We start from the raw sequence: 16,868 nt of genomic DNA, 5'->3' as shown, positions 1-16,868 counted from the left end.
ATACTGAACTAATGTTACATCTTTAGAATAAATCCTACTTGGGTATAGTATTATTCTTCTGATAACTGGCCTTTTTTTTAGAGTATTTGCATCATATCTGTTGGTGAGAGCTAGATTTTGATAACGTTTTTCTTTTTTCTTCTTTTTTAAAAAGGAAATTACAAAGTTTTTCTTTTCCTTTTTTTATGGTAACTGGTGGGTCAGACAGTAAAGCATCTACCTGCAATGCAGAAGACCCCGGTTCGATCCCTGAGTCAGGAAGATCCCCTGGAGAAGGCAATGGCAACCCACTCCAGTACTCTTGCCTAGAAAACTCCATGGATGGAGGAGCCTGGTGGGCTACAGTCCATGGGGTCGCAAAGAGCTGGGCACGACTGAGTGACTTGTTGGTTTGTTTTTGAGGTATAGTTTTCTTTTTAAAGAAAAGTTTTCCCCCAGTTTTATTGAAATATAATTGACATACAGCACTGTGCAAATTTAAGGTGTATGGCATAATGACTTAGGTACATCATGAAATAATGATCACAAGAAGTTTTGTGGACATTGGGACTTCCCTGGTGGTCCAGCAGTTAAGTCTCTGAGCTCCCAGTGCAGGGTTTGCTGATTTGATCTCTGGTTATAGCTCAGTTGGTAAAGAATATGCCTGCAATGCAGGAGACTCTGGTTTGATTCATGGGTTGGCAAGATCCGCTGGAGAAAGAAAAGGCTACGCACTCCAGTATCCTGGCCTGGAGAATTCCATGGACTGTATAGAACATGGGGTTGCAAAGATTTGGACATGACTGAGCGACTTTCACTTGCACTTGGAGAATTAATCCCACGTGCTGCAAGTCATGGCCTTAAATAAATAAATAAATGCATAAAATAAAAAAATGTTTAGTGAACATCCATCATCTCATATAGATACAAAATAAAAGAAAAAGAAAATTATTTTCCCTTGTGGTGATAACTCAGAATTCACTCTCTTAAATCTTTCATATACAACATACAACAGTATTTTTAAATCATGTTGTACATTACATCCCTAATATATATTTATCTTATAGTTGGAAGTATGTACCTCTTGACTGTCTTCATCCACGTCCCCCTCTCCCTACCCCACTCCCTCCGGTAACCGCAAATCTGATCTCTCTTCCTATGAGTTCATTTGTTTTTGGCTGCAGCACAAGGCACGTGGGATTTTAGTTTGCCAACCAGGGACTGAACCCGAGATCCCTGCAGTGGACGTGTGGAGTCTTAACCCCTGGACCGCCAGAGAAGTCCGTGTTGTTTGGTTTTGAAGTGGAATCGACACACAGTGTTAAGTTAGTTACTGGTTTTCAATTTAGTAATCTGATGTTTCTGTGCATTAAACCATGATCACCACGTAACACTGTTTTAAAATACTCCATCATTCTTTCTATGTTTGAGTGAAGGAGTGAGGGAGGCCAGGTCCCCACATCATATCCTCCTGCCAGCTTGACTAAAAGGCCAAATTCTAATGTTTTAAGTTAAATTTTGTTTATTAAAGTACCCCTTGAGACTACTCCTCACACACACACACACAATCACTTGTCAATTTAATTGTTTATCCTTCCAGATTTTTTAATGTCTATTCCAGTGTGTGTGTGTTGTGTGTGTTTGTATTTTTTTAAAAGTCAAGTCCTGGGACCTCCCCGGTGGTCCAGTGGTTAAGAATCCACCTTCCAACGGAGGGGATGTGGGCTTGATCCTGATCGGGGAACTAAGACCCCATATGCCACGGGGGCAGCTGAGGCGGCACACCGCAGCTACTTAGCCCACACGCCCTAAGTAGAGAAGAGCCTGCCCGCCACTCTAAGACCTGATGCGGCCAAGCACGTGAAGAAAAGAAAAAGGTCAAGTCCTGTGCGCTTGTTGTTTATAACTCGCATTTTTCATTTAAGCTATGCTCTGATTCTTTGCTTATCTCCTTACATATTCCTCATCATCACTTATGAGTATTTTGGCCTCTATATGAAGGTGATGCAGAGAGAAAAGCCAGGCCATATTTTCACAATCCAAAGAAACCTACGTGACTGGCCTCCCAAGCCCGCCCATGTCCCCTCTCAATCACCTCATTTCTATATTTATTTTATTTCTTGGCTGTGATGGGTCTCCCTTGCTACGCACCAGCTTTCTCTAGTTGCCGTGAGTAGGGGCTGCTCTCTGTTGTGACGCGAGGACTTCTCATCGCGGCGGCTCCTCTTGTTGTGGAGCACAGGCTCTAAGTGTGCGGATTTCAGCAGTTGCGGCACACAGGCTTAGTTGCTCCTTGGCATGTGGGAGCTTCCGGGACCAGGGATCAAACCCGTGTCCCTTACCTTTCAAGGTGGATTTTTAACCACTGGATCACCAGGGAAGCCCCTGTCTAGACTTTCAATAGCAGAGCTTAATTTCTTCTCTTCTCTTTTGTATGTCCTATAACTGGAGGAACCAATTTGTTGTCTTTTATGTTCAGGTTCTTTCACTCAAAACAATGTATGTGAGATTCCTCTATACTGTTGACCGCTTTCTCACTGACATGTCAAATAAAATGCATTGATTTATAAATAGGTCGATATTTTTAATTCTATTCATTTATATTAATATATTGATAGATATACAGTTGACTTATTCATTATTCTGTTGATGGACATTTGGATGGTTTCTGGTTTGGGGTGAGTGTAAACACTTGAACCTCCTGAGTATATTCATCTGAGTAGAATTGATGACTTGTCCTCAAGATAGAGATCCAAGTGGTTGTAACTTGTTTCCCTTTTAAATTTTACCTATTCTGGTGGATCTGCACACCATTTCTTTTTCAAACCCTTTCTTTTCTTTTTTAAAAATATTATCTGACTGTGCCCTATTTTAGCTGCAGAATGCAGGGTCTTCAGTCTTCCTTGAGTCATGAGAAATTTTAGTTGTGGCTTGTGGGATCTAGTTCCCTGACCAGGGATTGAACCCGGGCCTCCTGCATTTAAGCCACCTCCCTGCTGAAAAGCATTGTTGTTTTCAGTTTTGACTCTCATAAACAATACGGTGATAAACATCCTTGAGTACCCTTCCTTATACACTTGTTAACTGACCCCCTAGCAATCACCTTTTTGGTTATTTCCAGGTTTTTTTTTTTAGGTACAAAATAACACTGATACATATCAAATCTATAACCAAATGGACCTACAAGATAACACAGGGAACTATGCTCAATATCTTGTAATAACCTATAATGAAAGAGAATGTCAAAAAGGAATATATATGTGCCTCCCCTCATGGTCCAGTGGCTCAGACTCCAAGCTCCCAGTGCAGGGGACCTGGGTTCAATCCCCAGTCAGGGAACGAGATCTCATATGCTGCAGCTGAAGTCCCCACGTTCCACAGATAAGACCTGGTGCAGCTAAATAAATAAACTAGCACAAATAAATATTCTAAGGAGGAATATAGACATGTATATATAACTGAATCACTTTGCTATATACCTGAAACTAATACAACATTGGAAATCAACTATATTTCAATAAAAATTTTTTTAAAAGGAATAAACTTCCTTGCACATTCAGTTTTGGACTTAAAATTCTTTGTTTTTGATGTTTCATTGTTAATCCAAAGACATGAACATGGAGGAAATTCACTGACAGTCATAGCCAAAATGCCATTTTTTAAAAAAAAGATTTATTTATTTATCTGGATGCACCAAGACTTAGTTGAGGCATTTGGGTTCTAGTCCCCTGGCCAGGGATCGAACCCAGGTCCCCTCCACTGGACACAAGAATTAGCCACTACATTAGCTACTAAACCACCAGGGAAGTCGCCCAAAATACCAATTTTTGATGGTGGCTTTACCCTACTCTTTGACCTGACTGTTATTTCTCTAGTTTTACCTCTGAATAAGTGAACTTTGCAGTAACAAAAAAGGTTTTGTTTTGTTTTTTAAATAGAATTTAGTTTTTTGGGGTTTTTGGGGTTTTTTTTGGTTTTCACATCTCTTCATTTTGGTCTTGGGGACAGAGTCAGCCCAGGGCAGTGTTGCTGCACATTGCGTGGGATGAAGGGCTGAAGGCTGCTGCTTCTTGCAAGCTGGCTTCTGAGACTGCACCTTCTTCTCCTGCTCCTCCTCCAACTCTATGATCTTCCAAGGTATGAAGTCTGTGGTCCCAGCCAGAAGGGGGGACTCCTGTAAAGAAAGTGTCTTATGCTCCAGGGCTGCCTGAGTGTATGAATACTCTGCACCGGGATACTTCTGAAATCTCGTCACCTCTTCGTTTTTTCCTGTACCCATCCTTCCATCTGTCATTGATCTATCCATCATCTATGTTATCCCCCATCTGACCCATCCAGCCATTCGTCAATCCACCTCCTTTTCATTGATCTCTTTACCAATTCCTTTACCTTTCATCATTCACTCACTCATTTATCTACTCATTTCCATCTATTCACTCACCCACTCATCTATCCTCCATCTCTCCATCTATCCAACTATCCTGCTACTCAGACACCCATCCATTTATCTGTTTATGCTCTCATCCATCCATCCATCCATGCATCCATTTCCTTATTTACTGATCTGTTTGCCCATTCATTCATCAACTTCATTTACTCACCCATTTTCAGCCCAAACTCTCTTATCTGTTCCTCCAACCCATCCAATATTCATTCGTCCACTAATTTATCCCTTCAGGATCTAGTCATCCATCTATCCATCCAACCTTCAATCTGCTCCCCTATTCATTTACAGCCAAGCTAGCCACTCAGAACATCTACCTTTTCACAACTGGGAGCCCAGGCCCTGTGCCTGAGATGCGGCCCCAGAAATGAGTCAGGCTTGGTTCCTACCATCTAAGAATTCAGAATACCATCAGTCAGTGGGAAAAAGCAAATCACACCATGCACACGGACACAGGCAGGATATTTCCAAAACAGTATGATCAGTACTGTCCTTATAGTGTGTTCCAGATACAGAGGAAAGTTGAAGAGCAGGTAGGTGGTCAGGCGTTCAGGTGAGAATGTGCCCTGTGTGCTGATGTCGAAGTAGCCACAGGATGATGTGGCCTGGGTACGAAAGGGCACCCGGGCATGTGACTGGGAAGGAGTACCTGCCAAGTGGAGGAGGAAGATGGCAAGATCCCAGGAACAAGAACATGTAGGTTCTGCGGGTGAGTACCTGCCCCCGCTAGGAGGCCTCGTGTCTGCATGACGCCCCTCCCTGACCACCTCCCTACTGCCCCCCACAGGCAGAGCCGACCCGCCTAGGAACCAAGACAATGCAGCAAGCAACACAGCTACAGGTGTCACCCAGTGGGCAGAGCTCCTATCAGTCCATCCCCAATTTCCAAGATAGAATGGGGACACTGTGTTCACAGCTACAGGCGTCACCCAGTGGGCAGAGCTATCAGTCCATCCCCAATTTCCAAGATAGAATGAGGACACTGTGTTCACAGCTACAGGCGTCACCCAGTGGGCAGAGCTCCTATCAGCCCGATCCCAGTCTCCAAGACAAACCGGGAACACTGCATCCACAGCCCCAGAGCGAACCCCCTGCCTCCAAGGAGACCCTTCTGGAACAGCCTGACAAGGACAAGACGGTGGCTCGTCGTGTCCCTCGCCTCCGCGCTGTGGTGGAGAGCCAGGCCTTCAGGAATGTCCTGGTGGATGAAATGGACATAATGGTGTCCCGCGCAGCCACCCTCATTCAAGCCTGTTGGAGGGGGTACCGCCTCCGGCAGAAGCTTATCTCGCAGATGATGGCGGCCAAGGCCATCCAGGCGTCCTGGCGACGCTTCAACACCAGGCGCCTCCTCCGGGCTGGCAAGGCGATGGAGAAAAAAGCGAAGGTGGAGGAACGCGACATCCCTTACCACCCGCCCCAGCAGGTGCGGTTCCAGCATCCGGAAGAGGGCAAGTCCCTTCTGGCCCAGCCCACCATGGTGAGCAAGGAGACCCAGTTCCCTTCCTCTGACAGCCTGGCCACTTATACCCACCAACCGGCCCTTTTGCAGTCCCAGGGCATGTCACCGCCTGGGACGTGCTCTGCCGGAGGCCCCAGCGTCACCTTCCTGCCACACCAGACAGTCGCCATCAAACTTCCATGTCCCATGAGTCTCGATGCGAAGTGCCGCCCATGCCTGATGACAAGAACGGTCAGAAGTACCTGCCTTGTCCAAGTAGAAGGGGACCCAATGAAGACCAAGCAAATAACTTCCAGGGCCAACAAGGCAGGAGCCATGGGGCCACCACCATCTGCAAGGTGCGCCCAGGCAGTTCAAGGACAATTCAAGACCCAAACCCAGGTCCACACGGAAGCAGAGGTCCTCAAAATGCTACCTCAGACAGGCCCAGCGCCTGTGATAACCAAGACCCTCGCCCAGCCAGGGCCCACTATGACCACGAGCAAGACTCCCTTCCAGATGTACCCGGCAGCCACGATAACCAAGACCTCAACCCAGCCTTGCCCAGTGCCCATGGTAACAATAGCCAGGACCCCACCCCAGATGTACCTGGCAGCTGCAATGGCCAAGATTCCACCAGAGACAGACCCAGCAGCCCCCATGACCAAGACTGCGGCCCAGACATGCCCGGCGGCCACCATGATCAAGGCTCCACTCCAGTCGTGCTTGGCAGCCATGATGAACAAGACCCTACCCCAGCCATGCCCGATGTCAACTGTCACAATAACCAAGGCCCCACCCCAGGTGTACCCCCAAGGCCCGGTGGGCAAGATCCCACCTCAGATGTGCCCACCAGCCACGGCGACCAAGACCCCACTCCAGTCATGCCTGGCGGCCATGATGAGTAAGATCCAACCCCAGCCATGCCCAGTGCCCATGATAACCATCACCAAAACCCCACCCCAGCCCTGCCCGGTGACCCAAGGGACCAAGACCCCAGCTGCAATGCGACCAACAACCTCCATGACCAACACTACACCCCAGACACGACCGGCAGCCACGATGACGAAGGCCCCACCCCAGCTAGGCCTGCTGGCCTCGATGATCAAGTCTCCAACTCAGACACGGCCTGCGGCCACAGCGACCAAAGTCCCGCCCCAGGCGTGTGCAGTGCCCTTGCTGACCAAGACGCCACCCCAGACGCACCCAGCACCCACGGGAACCAAGACCCTACTGCAGACATGTCAGGTGGCTACAGCGACCAAGACCCTCTCTCATCAGATGCTCCAAGGAGCCACGGTGGCGAAAACTGCTCCTCCCCAGACGCGCCTGGCGGCCATGATCACCAAGACTCCAGCTCAGTTACGCTCAGTGGCCACCATCCTCAAAACCCTGTGCCTGCCCCCGTCAGCAGCTGGAAACCTCAAGCCTCCGTTTTCAGCAGCGGCGACAGCTGGAATTTCCGACACCTCATCCCACACGTGTCTAAGTGGACCAAAGGCCAGGGCCACGGTGAACGCGAGACAGGCAACCAGGGCGGTCAAGGTCTCGTCCCGCTCATACTTGACAGAGGGAAAAGTGAAATGCTTTCCCCCGTCACATCCGGGGGCTGGGGCTCCCAAGCCTCCAGCCAGGCCTCCTTTGGAAGGTGAGAAAATCAAGGCCTTCTCCCAGAAACAAGGGAAAACGGAAACCACGTCTGACACCAGTATGGCCATGGAAATGCCCGGGGATCTGACCTGGGCAAAAGTGGCGAGCGACAGGAACAAGTGGGCACATCCGAGGACGGACATCTTGAAGGTTCAATCCCAACTGTATGGGCCTGCGAGAACCGCTGGGGCGCCTCTGAGCACATGTCTGCCTCAAGCGCAACTGGCCCCTCGTTCAACCACAGGCTCGCCTCAGGCCCAACTGCTGGCCGAGCTGACTAAGGCCCTGCCCCAGGAGCACGTGTCTGCCAAGTTGACCATGGCCCAGGGCCAAGGATACCCACAAGCCCAACCCCCCGCCGCCGTGGCCCAACCACACCTGAGTGTGTGTCTGTCTAAGACACCGTCCCAGGCACACTTGCCCGCCAAGCTGATGAAGGCGCAGTCCCAGGCAGAGCTGACCACAGCAGTGATCAAGGTACAGTCCCAAGGGCATCTCCCCACCGGATTGACAAAGGCGCAGTCCCAGGCCCAGCTGGTCACAGATACAGCCAAGAGCCTCTATGCGGCCCACCAGGCTGCTGAACTCAGCAGCAAGACGCAGTCGCAGCCACTCCTGGTGGGCTTCAAGGCTTCCACCCAGCCCTGCCAGCACATTGGCGCTCTGCCCCGAGCCAAGCCAGAAGACAGACTGACCCAGCTCCCATCCCACAGCTACGTGCAGGGCAAGGCCACCCTGGGCCTGCACCAGGGGGCCTCTGAGACCCAGAACACGCTGGTGCCTCTGCTGGCCTCTGCTGGCCACACCACGTGCAACGCTGAATCCTGGGGGGACGGCAGGGCTGCCCGGGCCCAGCCGTCAACCACCAGCGCACCCCCGCCCAGCCAGGAGGAGCTAGCGGCCTCCCAACTCGCCTCCCTGTGTGCTGAGCTGGCCGCCGTGCTGGGCTCGCAGGAGGACCTCCGCGCCCTGCTGGCCAAAGCCCTCTCCCAGGGGGAAGTGAGGGCGGCCCTGAACCAGGCCCTGTCCAAAGAAGTCTTGGGAGCCACGATGGCCAAGGCCTTGCCCCAGGGCATCCTGGGCACGGTGCTGGTGAAGGCGCTCTCCTGGGGCGAGCTGGGCACCAGCCTGTCCCGCGCACTGTCCCGGGGCGAGCTGACTAAGGCCATTCAGAGCAGACTGGCGGACGTGCTTAGCAAGGCCCTGACGGAGGAGGAGCGCGCCACCTTGAGCCAGGCCCTGTGTCAGGGTGAGCTGGGTGCAGTCCTCAGCCAATCTCTCTCTCAGGCGGCCCTGAGGTCTGGAGTCGGCCTCCCCAAGGCTGCCTCCAAAACGATGGGAAGTGGGATGACCGTGATGCCGGCCCCCGTGGAGGTGGACTGCAGGGGGAGCCTGTCGGCCGCGTGGGGGCCCAGCCTGGGCCCCATGAGACTACAGCCCAGCAAGGTTAGGGTTCCCTGGGGTGGGGCCTGGGAGGGTTTTGTCACAGGCTGGCCGTCCGGGCTCTTGGAAGAGAGGGGGGATGGGGCTATGCTCGGGGGGTCACCCTGCTCATCCGTGGTCTCTGTAGGTGCCTCCTTGATTGCTGGGGTGATGACCATTCACCAGTATCCCCCTATTTCTGCCCTGGGTCCCACTCTGTCATGGGAGACGGAACCCAGCAGAAGCCCCTTAAATCTGTACCTGACCCTCAAGAACTGTGAGGAAAGAGTGTGCCTGCACCCCAGGGTGAGTGAATTGGCATCAGCCCTCGGCCCAGTGGTGAGTGATGTGGACCCCAACTTGTCCAACATGCCCCACCAACAGCCGGCCTCCGGTCTGTGGCAGCCACTCCTTGCCAATGGCGTGGGCCCGAGCACCAGCCATCCATCACTGGCCACTGGCAGCTCAACCACAAGCACCCACAGTCCACACGTGGTCAGCAGGGTGGCCCCACACACAAGGGCATCCCCAGGGGAGTGCAGGTTAGCACCGGGCAAGCTTCCCAGCACCACAGGTCGTGGGAGCGGCACCCACTCCCACAGCTGTGCCACCAACTATGGGGGTTCTGTTTGCTGGTGTCAGCCCTCAGGGATCAGCAGGGCATCCCCCGGTGGGGGCCAACCCCAAGGGGCCAAAGTTCCACAACAGCTACCTGTGGTCCCCGAGGAGACCGTGCAGAGAACACGGTCCCCGAATCATAAACGAGGCTGCAGGGGCCCTAGGCAGGTGACCAAAGAAGCGACCCCAGTTCCGCCACAGGCCGCCACAGTGAGCAAAGCACAAGTACATGCCCCCAAGGCCTGCGTCATAACCCCAGGTCCCTGGCCCGGCTCCATGGCTCCTGGTCGTTGCTGGGCACCCAAGCGACGGGGTCAGGTGGATCCCGGTCTGTTCCAAGTCTCCCCAGGCAATAAGCTGACACCCACCCTTTCCCGAACAGCCATCCCTGGGAAGGAGAAGAATCAAACACGGGGTAGCCTTTCCAGGGCACATGGCCCACAGGAGCGGATAACTGGCCATATACCTAGTGAACTGGTGGCCAATATGCCACAAGGTTCAGACAATGACCTGTCCAGAAGCTTCTCCCAGGGCTGCACAGACTACGGCCTAAATATGAGCAATTCCCAGAGCTCGCTGCGCAGCTGCGGCTCACTCGGCCTTTCCACCATGTCTGTGGCCAGCATGGCCGCTGTTGACGTGGTGGACGAGGAGGCCTGGGAAGCCAGCTTGGACAGGGACTTTGATCTAGATGCTCTCCTCTCCGCAGAGGCCGTGGAGAGGTCCCAGGGACCCAGGAGTGTGGAAGAGACTGAGGGAGCAGGTCACAGGCACCTGGCCCCGAGCCTCCATGACCAGTCTTCTGTAGACTCAGAGCTGATCCCCATTCTACAGCATAGCTCACTGGCCAGTCGCATGACACTGAGTGTGCACTGGGACTCAGAGGATGAGGAAGACATGTCCTCAGATCAGAGTTCCATGAATCTGAAGGAGAGTTTGTCACAGGCACCCTATGGGACTGTGTTGACCAGAAGTTTGTCATCGAGTAACATGGTCCCTACTGTCTATCAGCAGCCGTCTGTGGCTGGTAGGTTGACCTCATGCCTATCTCAGCCTGTAGTAGCCAGTAAGGTGGCCTCAAATCCAGGCCAGCTCTCTATGGCCAGTAGAATGACCAGCAGCCTATCTGAGCCATCAGTGGTCAATAAGGTGACTCCCAGCTTAGGCCAGATGTCCAGGACCAAGAAGGTGTCCCTCAGCCTAGGCCAGCCATTGATGGTTGAGGGGGTGGTTCCCAGCTTTTCACAGCCACTGATGGCCTGCAGATTGGCCCTGAGCCTCGCCCAGCCATCTATGACCAGTGGGGTGGCCTCCAGCGTCACCCAGCCACCTGTGACCAGTGGGGTGACCTCCACACTTGCCCAGCCAGCTGTGACTAGTGGGGTGGATCCCAAGCTCAGCCAGCCACCTGTGACCAGTGGGGTGGCCCCCAGCCCTGCCCAGCCACCTGTGACCAGTGGGGTGGCCCCCAGCCTCGCCCAGCCACCTGTGACTACTGGAGTGGCCCGCAGCTTAACCCAGACATCTGTGACTGGTGGGGTTGTCCCCAGCCTAAGCCAGCCATCTTTGACCTTTGAGTATCCCCCTGCCAAAGCCAGCCATCTTTTACCAGTGGGATGGCTCCTAGCTTAGGCCAGCCTTCTATGACTTGTGTGGTGGCCCCCCGCCTAGCGCAGCCATCTGTGGCCACTAGGGGGACCCCCAGCCTGGCCCAGCTACCTGTGATGAGTGGTGCAGGTTGTGCTATGACTCAGCCGAGTTGGGCCCCCAGGGTGAGTCCAAATCTACCATCCTCGAGGGTGAATGCAGTGGCTCCCAGTCAGCATTATTCATCCTTTGCCATTGAAGTCACCTCAGGTGCACCATATGCATCAGTGGCTAATGGCGTGGGCCAGGGTCTGAGCCAGCCAGCCGTGTCTGCTAGGGTGGACCCACGTCAAGATCCTCTGACGGTCAGAGGGGTGGCCCCGCATCCCCAGGTCCCTGAGTTCAGCGAGGTGGCCCTGGGCTTTCATCAGCTGCCTGATATTGGTGGGAGGCACCCAAGAGTAACGGAACAACCTGCTGTCATCGTTTCTGCTCCAAACCTCTACCAGGCGCCTGTGGCCAGTGGGGAGGACTCTTGTCTAGGCCAGGAAGCCAGTGTGTCTCTGTTGAGGGGCATGTCTGTGAGCAGATCCCAGGGTGCCACAGCCTCCGAAGTGCTCCCAGATGTGTCTCGGGGGACTCTGGCTACTGGCATGTTCCTAAGTATGTCTCAGGTACCCATGGCCCCTGGCAGAGCGGGGAGGGTGGGCCAGAGGAGTGTGGCTACCGCCATGGGCCCAAGCCAATCTCAGATGAGCAGGGGCATGGCTCCCATGACATCCCGTGCCTCTGTGGCTGCTGCCCCTTTGACTCATGAATCGGCCAGGATGGCTCCTGGCTTCTCTCAGGCTTCAGTGTCCAGTAGACTGGGTGTGAGTTCGTCTAAGTTTTCCGTGACCAGTGTGGGCCCCAGCATATCTCAGGTCAGCGTGGATCTTCCAGTATCTCTGGACCACCGGTGTCCTTCTGTGTCCACAATCTCCAGCAGTTACCAACAAGCTGATGTTATCAGCCAGGAGCCTGCAATGGGCATGCCCAGTGCTGTGGCCCCAGGTTCTGTAGCCGGTGGCATGGCCTCTAGCCTCCCCCCAGGGTCCATGATCAGAGGCATGGGCCAGAGCCTTCCTCCAGGGCCCATATTGAGTTGTGTGGCCCCCAGCCTTCCACCAGGTTATGTGGTCAATGGTGTAGTCCATACTCTTCCCCCTGGGTCCATGATCAGTGGCGTGGGCCTGAGCCTTCCCCCAGGGTCCGTGATCAGTGGTGTGGGCCTGGGTCTCCCCCCAGGGTCTGTGATTGGTGGCCTGGGCCTGGGCCTTCCTCCAGGGTCTGTGATTGGTGGCGTGGGCCTGGGCCTTCCTCCTCAGTCTGTGATTGGTGGCGTGGGCCAGGGCCTTCTCCCAGGATCTGTGATCGGTGGCGTGGGCCAGGGCCTTCCCCCGGGGTCTGTGATCGGTGGCGTGGGCCAGGGCCCTCCCCCGGGGTCTGTGATCGGTGGCGTGGGCCAGGGCCTCCCCCGGGGCCTGTGATCGGTGGCGTGGGCCAGGGCCTCCCGGGGCCTGTGATCGGTGGCGTGGGCCAGGGCCTTCCCCCGGGGCCTGTGATGGGTGGCGTGGGCCAGGGCTTTCCCCCGGGGCCTGTGATCGGTGGCGTGGGCCAGGGCTTTCCCCAGGGCCTGTGATCGGTGGCGTGGGCCAGGGCCTTCCCCCAGGGCCTGTGATCGGTGGCGTGGGTCAGGGCCTTCCCCCAGGGCCTGTGATCGGTGGCGTGGGCCAGGGCCTTCCTCAAGGGCCTGTGATCGGTGGCATGGGCCAGGGCCTTCCCCCAGGGCCTGTGATTGGTGGCGTGGGCCAGGGCCTTCCCCCAGGGCCTGTGATCGGTGGCGTGGGCCAGGGCCTTGCTCTAGATCCCATGAGCAGCAGTGTAGCCCAGGGCCTTCCTCCAGGGTCTGGGGCAACTGGCATGGCCAGAACTGTGCCTATGAGTTCTGTGGCGACTTCAGTGTCCCCCAGTCTGATTGCAGCATCTGGCAGTGACGGGAAGAAGCAAGGTCTCTCGGTGAAGCCGTCAGCTAGTCTAAGTGCTCCGGACCTGCTCTTAGATTCAGTGCTAGGTGCAGTGGACTCCAGAATCCCTCCTTGTCCTGTGAACTCTACTGTGGACACAGCATCTATGCCTGGGGGACTGAGTCAGAACCTAGTTCTGGAGGCCATGGCTAGTACAGCCAGTCCACCCTCCACAGTCGGAGGCGTGGCCCCGAGCCTTCCCCAGGGGTCCCTGCTGATTGGAATCTCTCCTCGTCCATACCATGGGGGCCTGGCAGGGGAAGGGTCCACAACCACCTTGCAGGCATCCCATCCCCCTGGCCTGGCTCAAGCTCCCCTCCAGGAAGCTCCTGGCACGGCCGGTGGAGTATACCAAGTGCCTTCGGTTCTGCAAAAAGCCTCACAGTTGAACCAGGCTCTTGGGGTGGTGACGGCATTTGAGACCACAGATCCCAAGACTGTGATGAGGCCAGAGGACCCGGGCAGGGCTCCTCCCCAGGGGTCCGTATCCAGGCAGGGGTCCGAAGTCCTTGCGGCAACCCCATGGATATACCATAGTCCCCTGGCAATAGACACTGACTACAGCCAAGAATTCCCTGTAGAGAATGAGGCTCTTCCCAAAGACCAGAGGCCGCTATTGGAGGAGGTAGCTCCCGGCCAAGCTAAGTCAATGCCCAGCAGTGTGGCCTCTGTCCTTCCCCAGTCGCCGAGTCTTGCCAAGCCCTCCACGGTCAGTAGTGGCACCCCAACCCTGCAGCAGAGGTCAGAGACCAATTTGGTGGCCCCTGGTTCCCACACTGCGGCTGCCAGCCCCAGTGTGCAGACGGTGCCCATCAAGGGCACTGGGGCCCCACTGGCTCACCCGCAGAGGCCAAGCTCTCACACTACACTCCGGAGCCCCTCGGCTTATCAAAAGGCTTTGGTGGCTCATATACTGCCTCAGAGCCCCTCAATGACTCACCAGTCCCGTGGGATCATGGCTTCTACTGGAGTCTCAGGGTCACCCAAGCTGACCCCTGACAATACTGTGGCCACCGGTCTACACCCAGGGTCTGTGGCTTGGACGGGGACCCCAAGAACTTCCCGGAGGTCACAGCCACGTGTTTCACCTCATCCATCCCTGTTTAGAAAGCTGACGTACAGTGGTTTCCAGAAGGAAGCCATTCCCAGCGCACCCCAGAAGACAGCGGCTGGCGGTCTGATTCAGAATGGCCACAGGCCCCTTGGCCCTAGAACATCCTTCAGGTCCATGCATGCTATTTCTGTACGAGAAAAGCCAGACAGTTCTGCAGCTGGGACTGTGCCCTCCGGTCAAGAGCAGCAGGATGCCCCCGAGTCCTCACAGAAATTTCCTAAACATTCCCTGCATGCACCGCCAGCCTTAACGCCAATAATCCACACTAATGAGCTGGCACAGGGCATGGCCAGCTCTAAGCAGAACCCTGGGATTCGGAGGGTGTCTCTGGGTTATGAGTCTTCACCGAGGGGTTCCCGGCGGCCCCTTTTTAGGCAGGAGTTGCCGCAGGCGTCTCCAATTTCCCTTAGCTTCATGGCTCCTGCAGAGAGTCTCAGGCCACCCGTGACTCCCGCTGGCATTCTTGGAACTTCTGTGACTCCTGCTGAGAGTCTCAGGGTGTCCCTGACTCCAGCTGACCATCTTGGGGCATCCCTGACTCCGGGTGACAGTCTTGGGGTGTCCCTGGCTCCAGCTGACCATCTGGGGCATCCCTGACTCCGGCAGACAGTCTCAGGGCATCCCTGACTCCAGCAGACAGTCTCGGGGCGTCCCTGACTGCGGCTGACCAACTTGGGGTGCCCCTGACCCCAGCTGACAGTCTCGGGGCATCCCTGACTGCAGCTGACAATCTGGGGGCGTCCCTGGCTCCAGCTGACCATCTTAGGGCATCCCTGACTCCGGCTGACAGTCTCGGGGCATCCCTGACTCCAGCAGACAGTCTTGGGGCATCCCTGACTCCGGCTGACCATCTCGGGGCATCCTGACTCCAGCTGACAGTCTCGGGGCGTCCCTGACTCCGGCTGACAGTGTTGGGGCATCCCAGACTCCAGCTGACCATCTGGGGGTGTCCCTGACTCCGGCTGACCAACTTGGGGTGCCCCTGACCCCAGCTGACAGTCTCAGAGCATCCCTGACTCCAGCTGACAATCTGGGGGCGTCCCTGACTCCGGCTGACAGTCTCGGGGCATCCCTGACTCAAGCTGACCGTTTTGGGGTGCCCCTGACTCCAGCTGACAGTCTCGGGATGTCCCTGACTCCCGCTGTACTCCAGGGCCCGGAGGACACTGCCATGTCTGGTGGCCAAGCGAGGAATTCTACCATCCCCAGCATAGCAGTTGGGCCCAGGGGCAGCACCGTGGCCCCTGGAGGCGCTTGGGAGCCAGCTGGGGGCACTGTGCCCTGGGATGTCGTGGGCAGCAAGGCAGCGGTGGACCCCAGACAGCCGAGGGAGTTGGTGGCATCAGTGCAGGCTGTAGAGAAGATAATCATCCACGCGGCGGTCATCATCCAGGCGTGTGCACGTGGCTTCCTGGTGCGCCGTACCATCAAGGTGTGGCACCAGTGGGCCATCATCATCCAGGCTGCCTGGCGTGGCTACTGTGTGCGGCGGGACCTGGCCCGCCTCTGCCGAGCTGCCACCATCATCCAGGCTGCGTGGAGAGGCTTCGTCATCCGCCAGAGCCGCACCCAGCAAATGCTGCTCCAGAACGTGTGGGCTAAGACCGGCAGTGGGGCTAGGACGACGTCTGACCACCGCTGCTTCCAGTCCTGCCAGCCCCATGTCTGTGCTCTCTGCCAGTCCCTGACCTCCGGACTCGGAAGCCCACCCAGCGTGGTGATGCTTGTGGGTTCCAGCCCCCGCACATGCCACACGTGCGGCCACACGCTGCCCACCCGGGTGGTGCATGGCACGGGCCGGGGTGCTGCCAGCCAGGCCGGTGTGCCACGGGGCTGCCTGACCCAGTCAACCGCCCAGAGCCTTCGGCGGCCACCCCATCATCAGACCAAGGCGGCCACGGCCATCCAGTCTGCCTGGAGGGGCTTCGTCGTGCGTCGTCGGCTGAAGCAGCAACAGGACGCAGCCAAGATGCTTCAAGCCACCTGGCGCGGCCACAGCACCCGGGCCTCCCTCACCACGGACGCGCTCCTGGGGCCAGCGGTGTGGGACAACTCACGACACACGCAGTGGCCAGGCGTCTAGGACCTTGGCTTACTGGTGGGGGGATGCCAGGGGAGGGGCCGCGTGGCTCTCTGGGTTTCATGAATAAAGCCCTCCACAGCCTGGATCTTGGCCTCCTGTGCGGGTGGGCGTCTTGGGCATGGTGTGGGGTGGGAATCTGGGGGCCCTAGAACATCCTGGACCGGAGGGGTGCAAAACTTTCAGCCACGCCGCAGGCACCTGGGGTCTGTGCCTGGAATCGGGACCCTAAGCCTTCTGCGGAGGTCAGGGCAGCCAGCCTGGACTCACTTGTGCCACTGTATTCATCCAGGGCGAGCAGGGCAGCGTCCAGTCAGTTGTGGACGGAAGCACCCCAGAAGCCATTGTCTGGGGGGCCTCACTTGGAATGGCCACCATGAGGCCCTTGTTCCTAGAAAATCCTAGAGGCTTCCAGCCACATCTTGACTTGGGGGGATGCTGGGCCACCCTCAAGGGGCCCCAGTGTA

General features: G+C 55.9%; 1 protein-coding gene across 1 annotated transcript; it reads left to right on the top strand.

The window, feature by feature from the left end:
* Positions 1-374: 374 nt before the first annotated feature.
* On the top strand, positions 375-16,428 carry IQCN (IQ motif containing N). Its single transcript, XM_070374704.1, has 10 exons — positions 375-1,304; positions 3,988-4,116; positions 5,211-11,165; positions 11,248-11,326; positions 12,429-12,596; positions 12,650-12,787; positions 12,853-13,025; positions 13,530-13,646; positions 13,890-14,108; positions 15,172-16,428. The coding sequence occupies exons 3-10, from the start codon at positions 5,241-5,243 to the stop codon at positions 16,402-16,404; spliced, it is 8,052 nt and encodes a 2,683-aa protein (XP_070230805.1). The 5' UTR covers positions 375-1,304; positions 3,988-4,116; positions 5,211-5,240; the 3' UTR covers positions 16,405-16,428.
* Positions 16,429-16,868: the final 440 nt, after the last annotated feature.

This window comes from Bos mutus, chromosome 7, assembly GCF_027580195.1.
Source record: "Bos mutus isolate GX-2022 chromosome 7, NWIPB_WYAK_1.1, whole genome shotgun sequence".
Classification (NCBI taxonomy): domain Eukaryota; kingdom Metazoa; phylum Chordata; class Mammalia; order Artiodactyla; family Bovidae; genus Bos; species Bos mutus.
The sequence above is the reverse complement of the archived record's forward strand: the minus strand, read 5'-3'. Positions and strand labels throughout refer to the sequence as shown.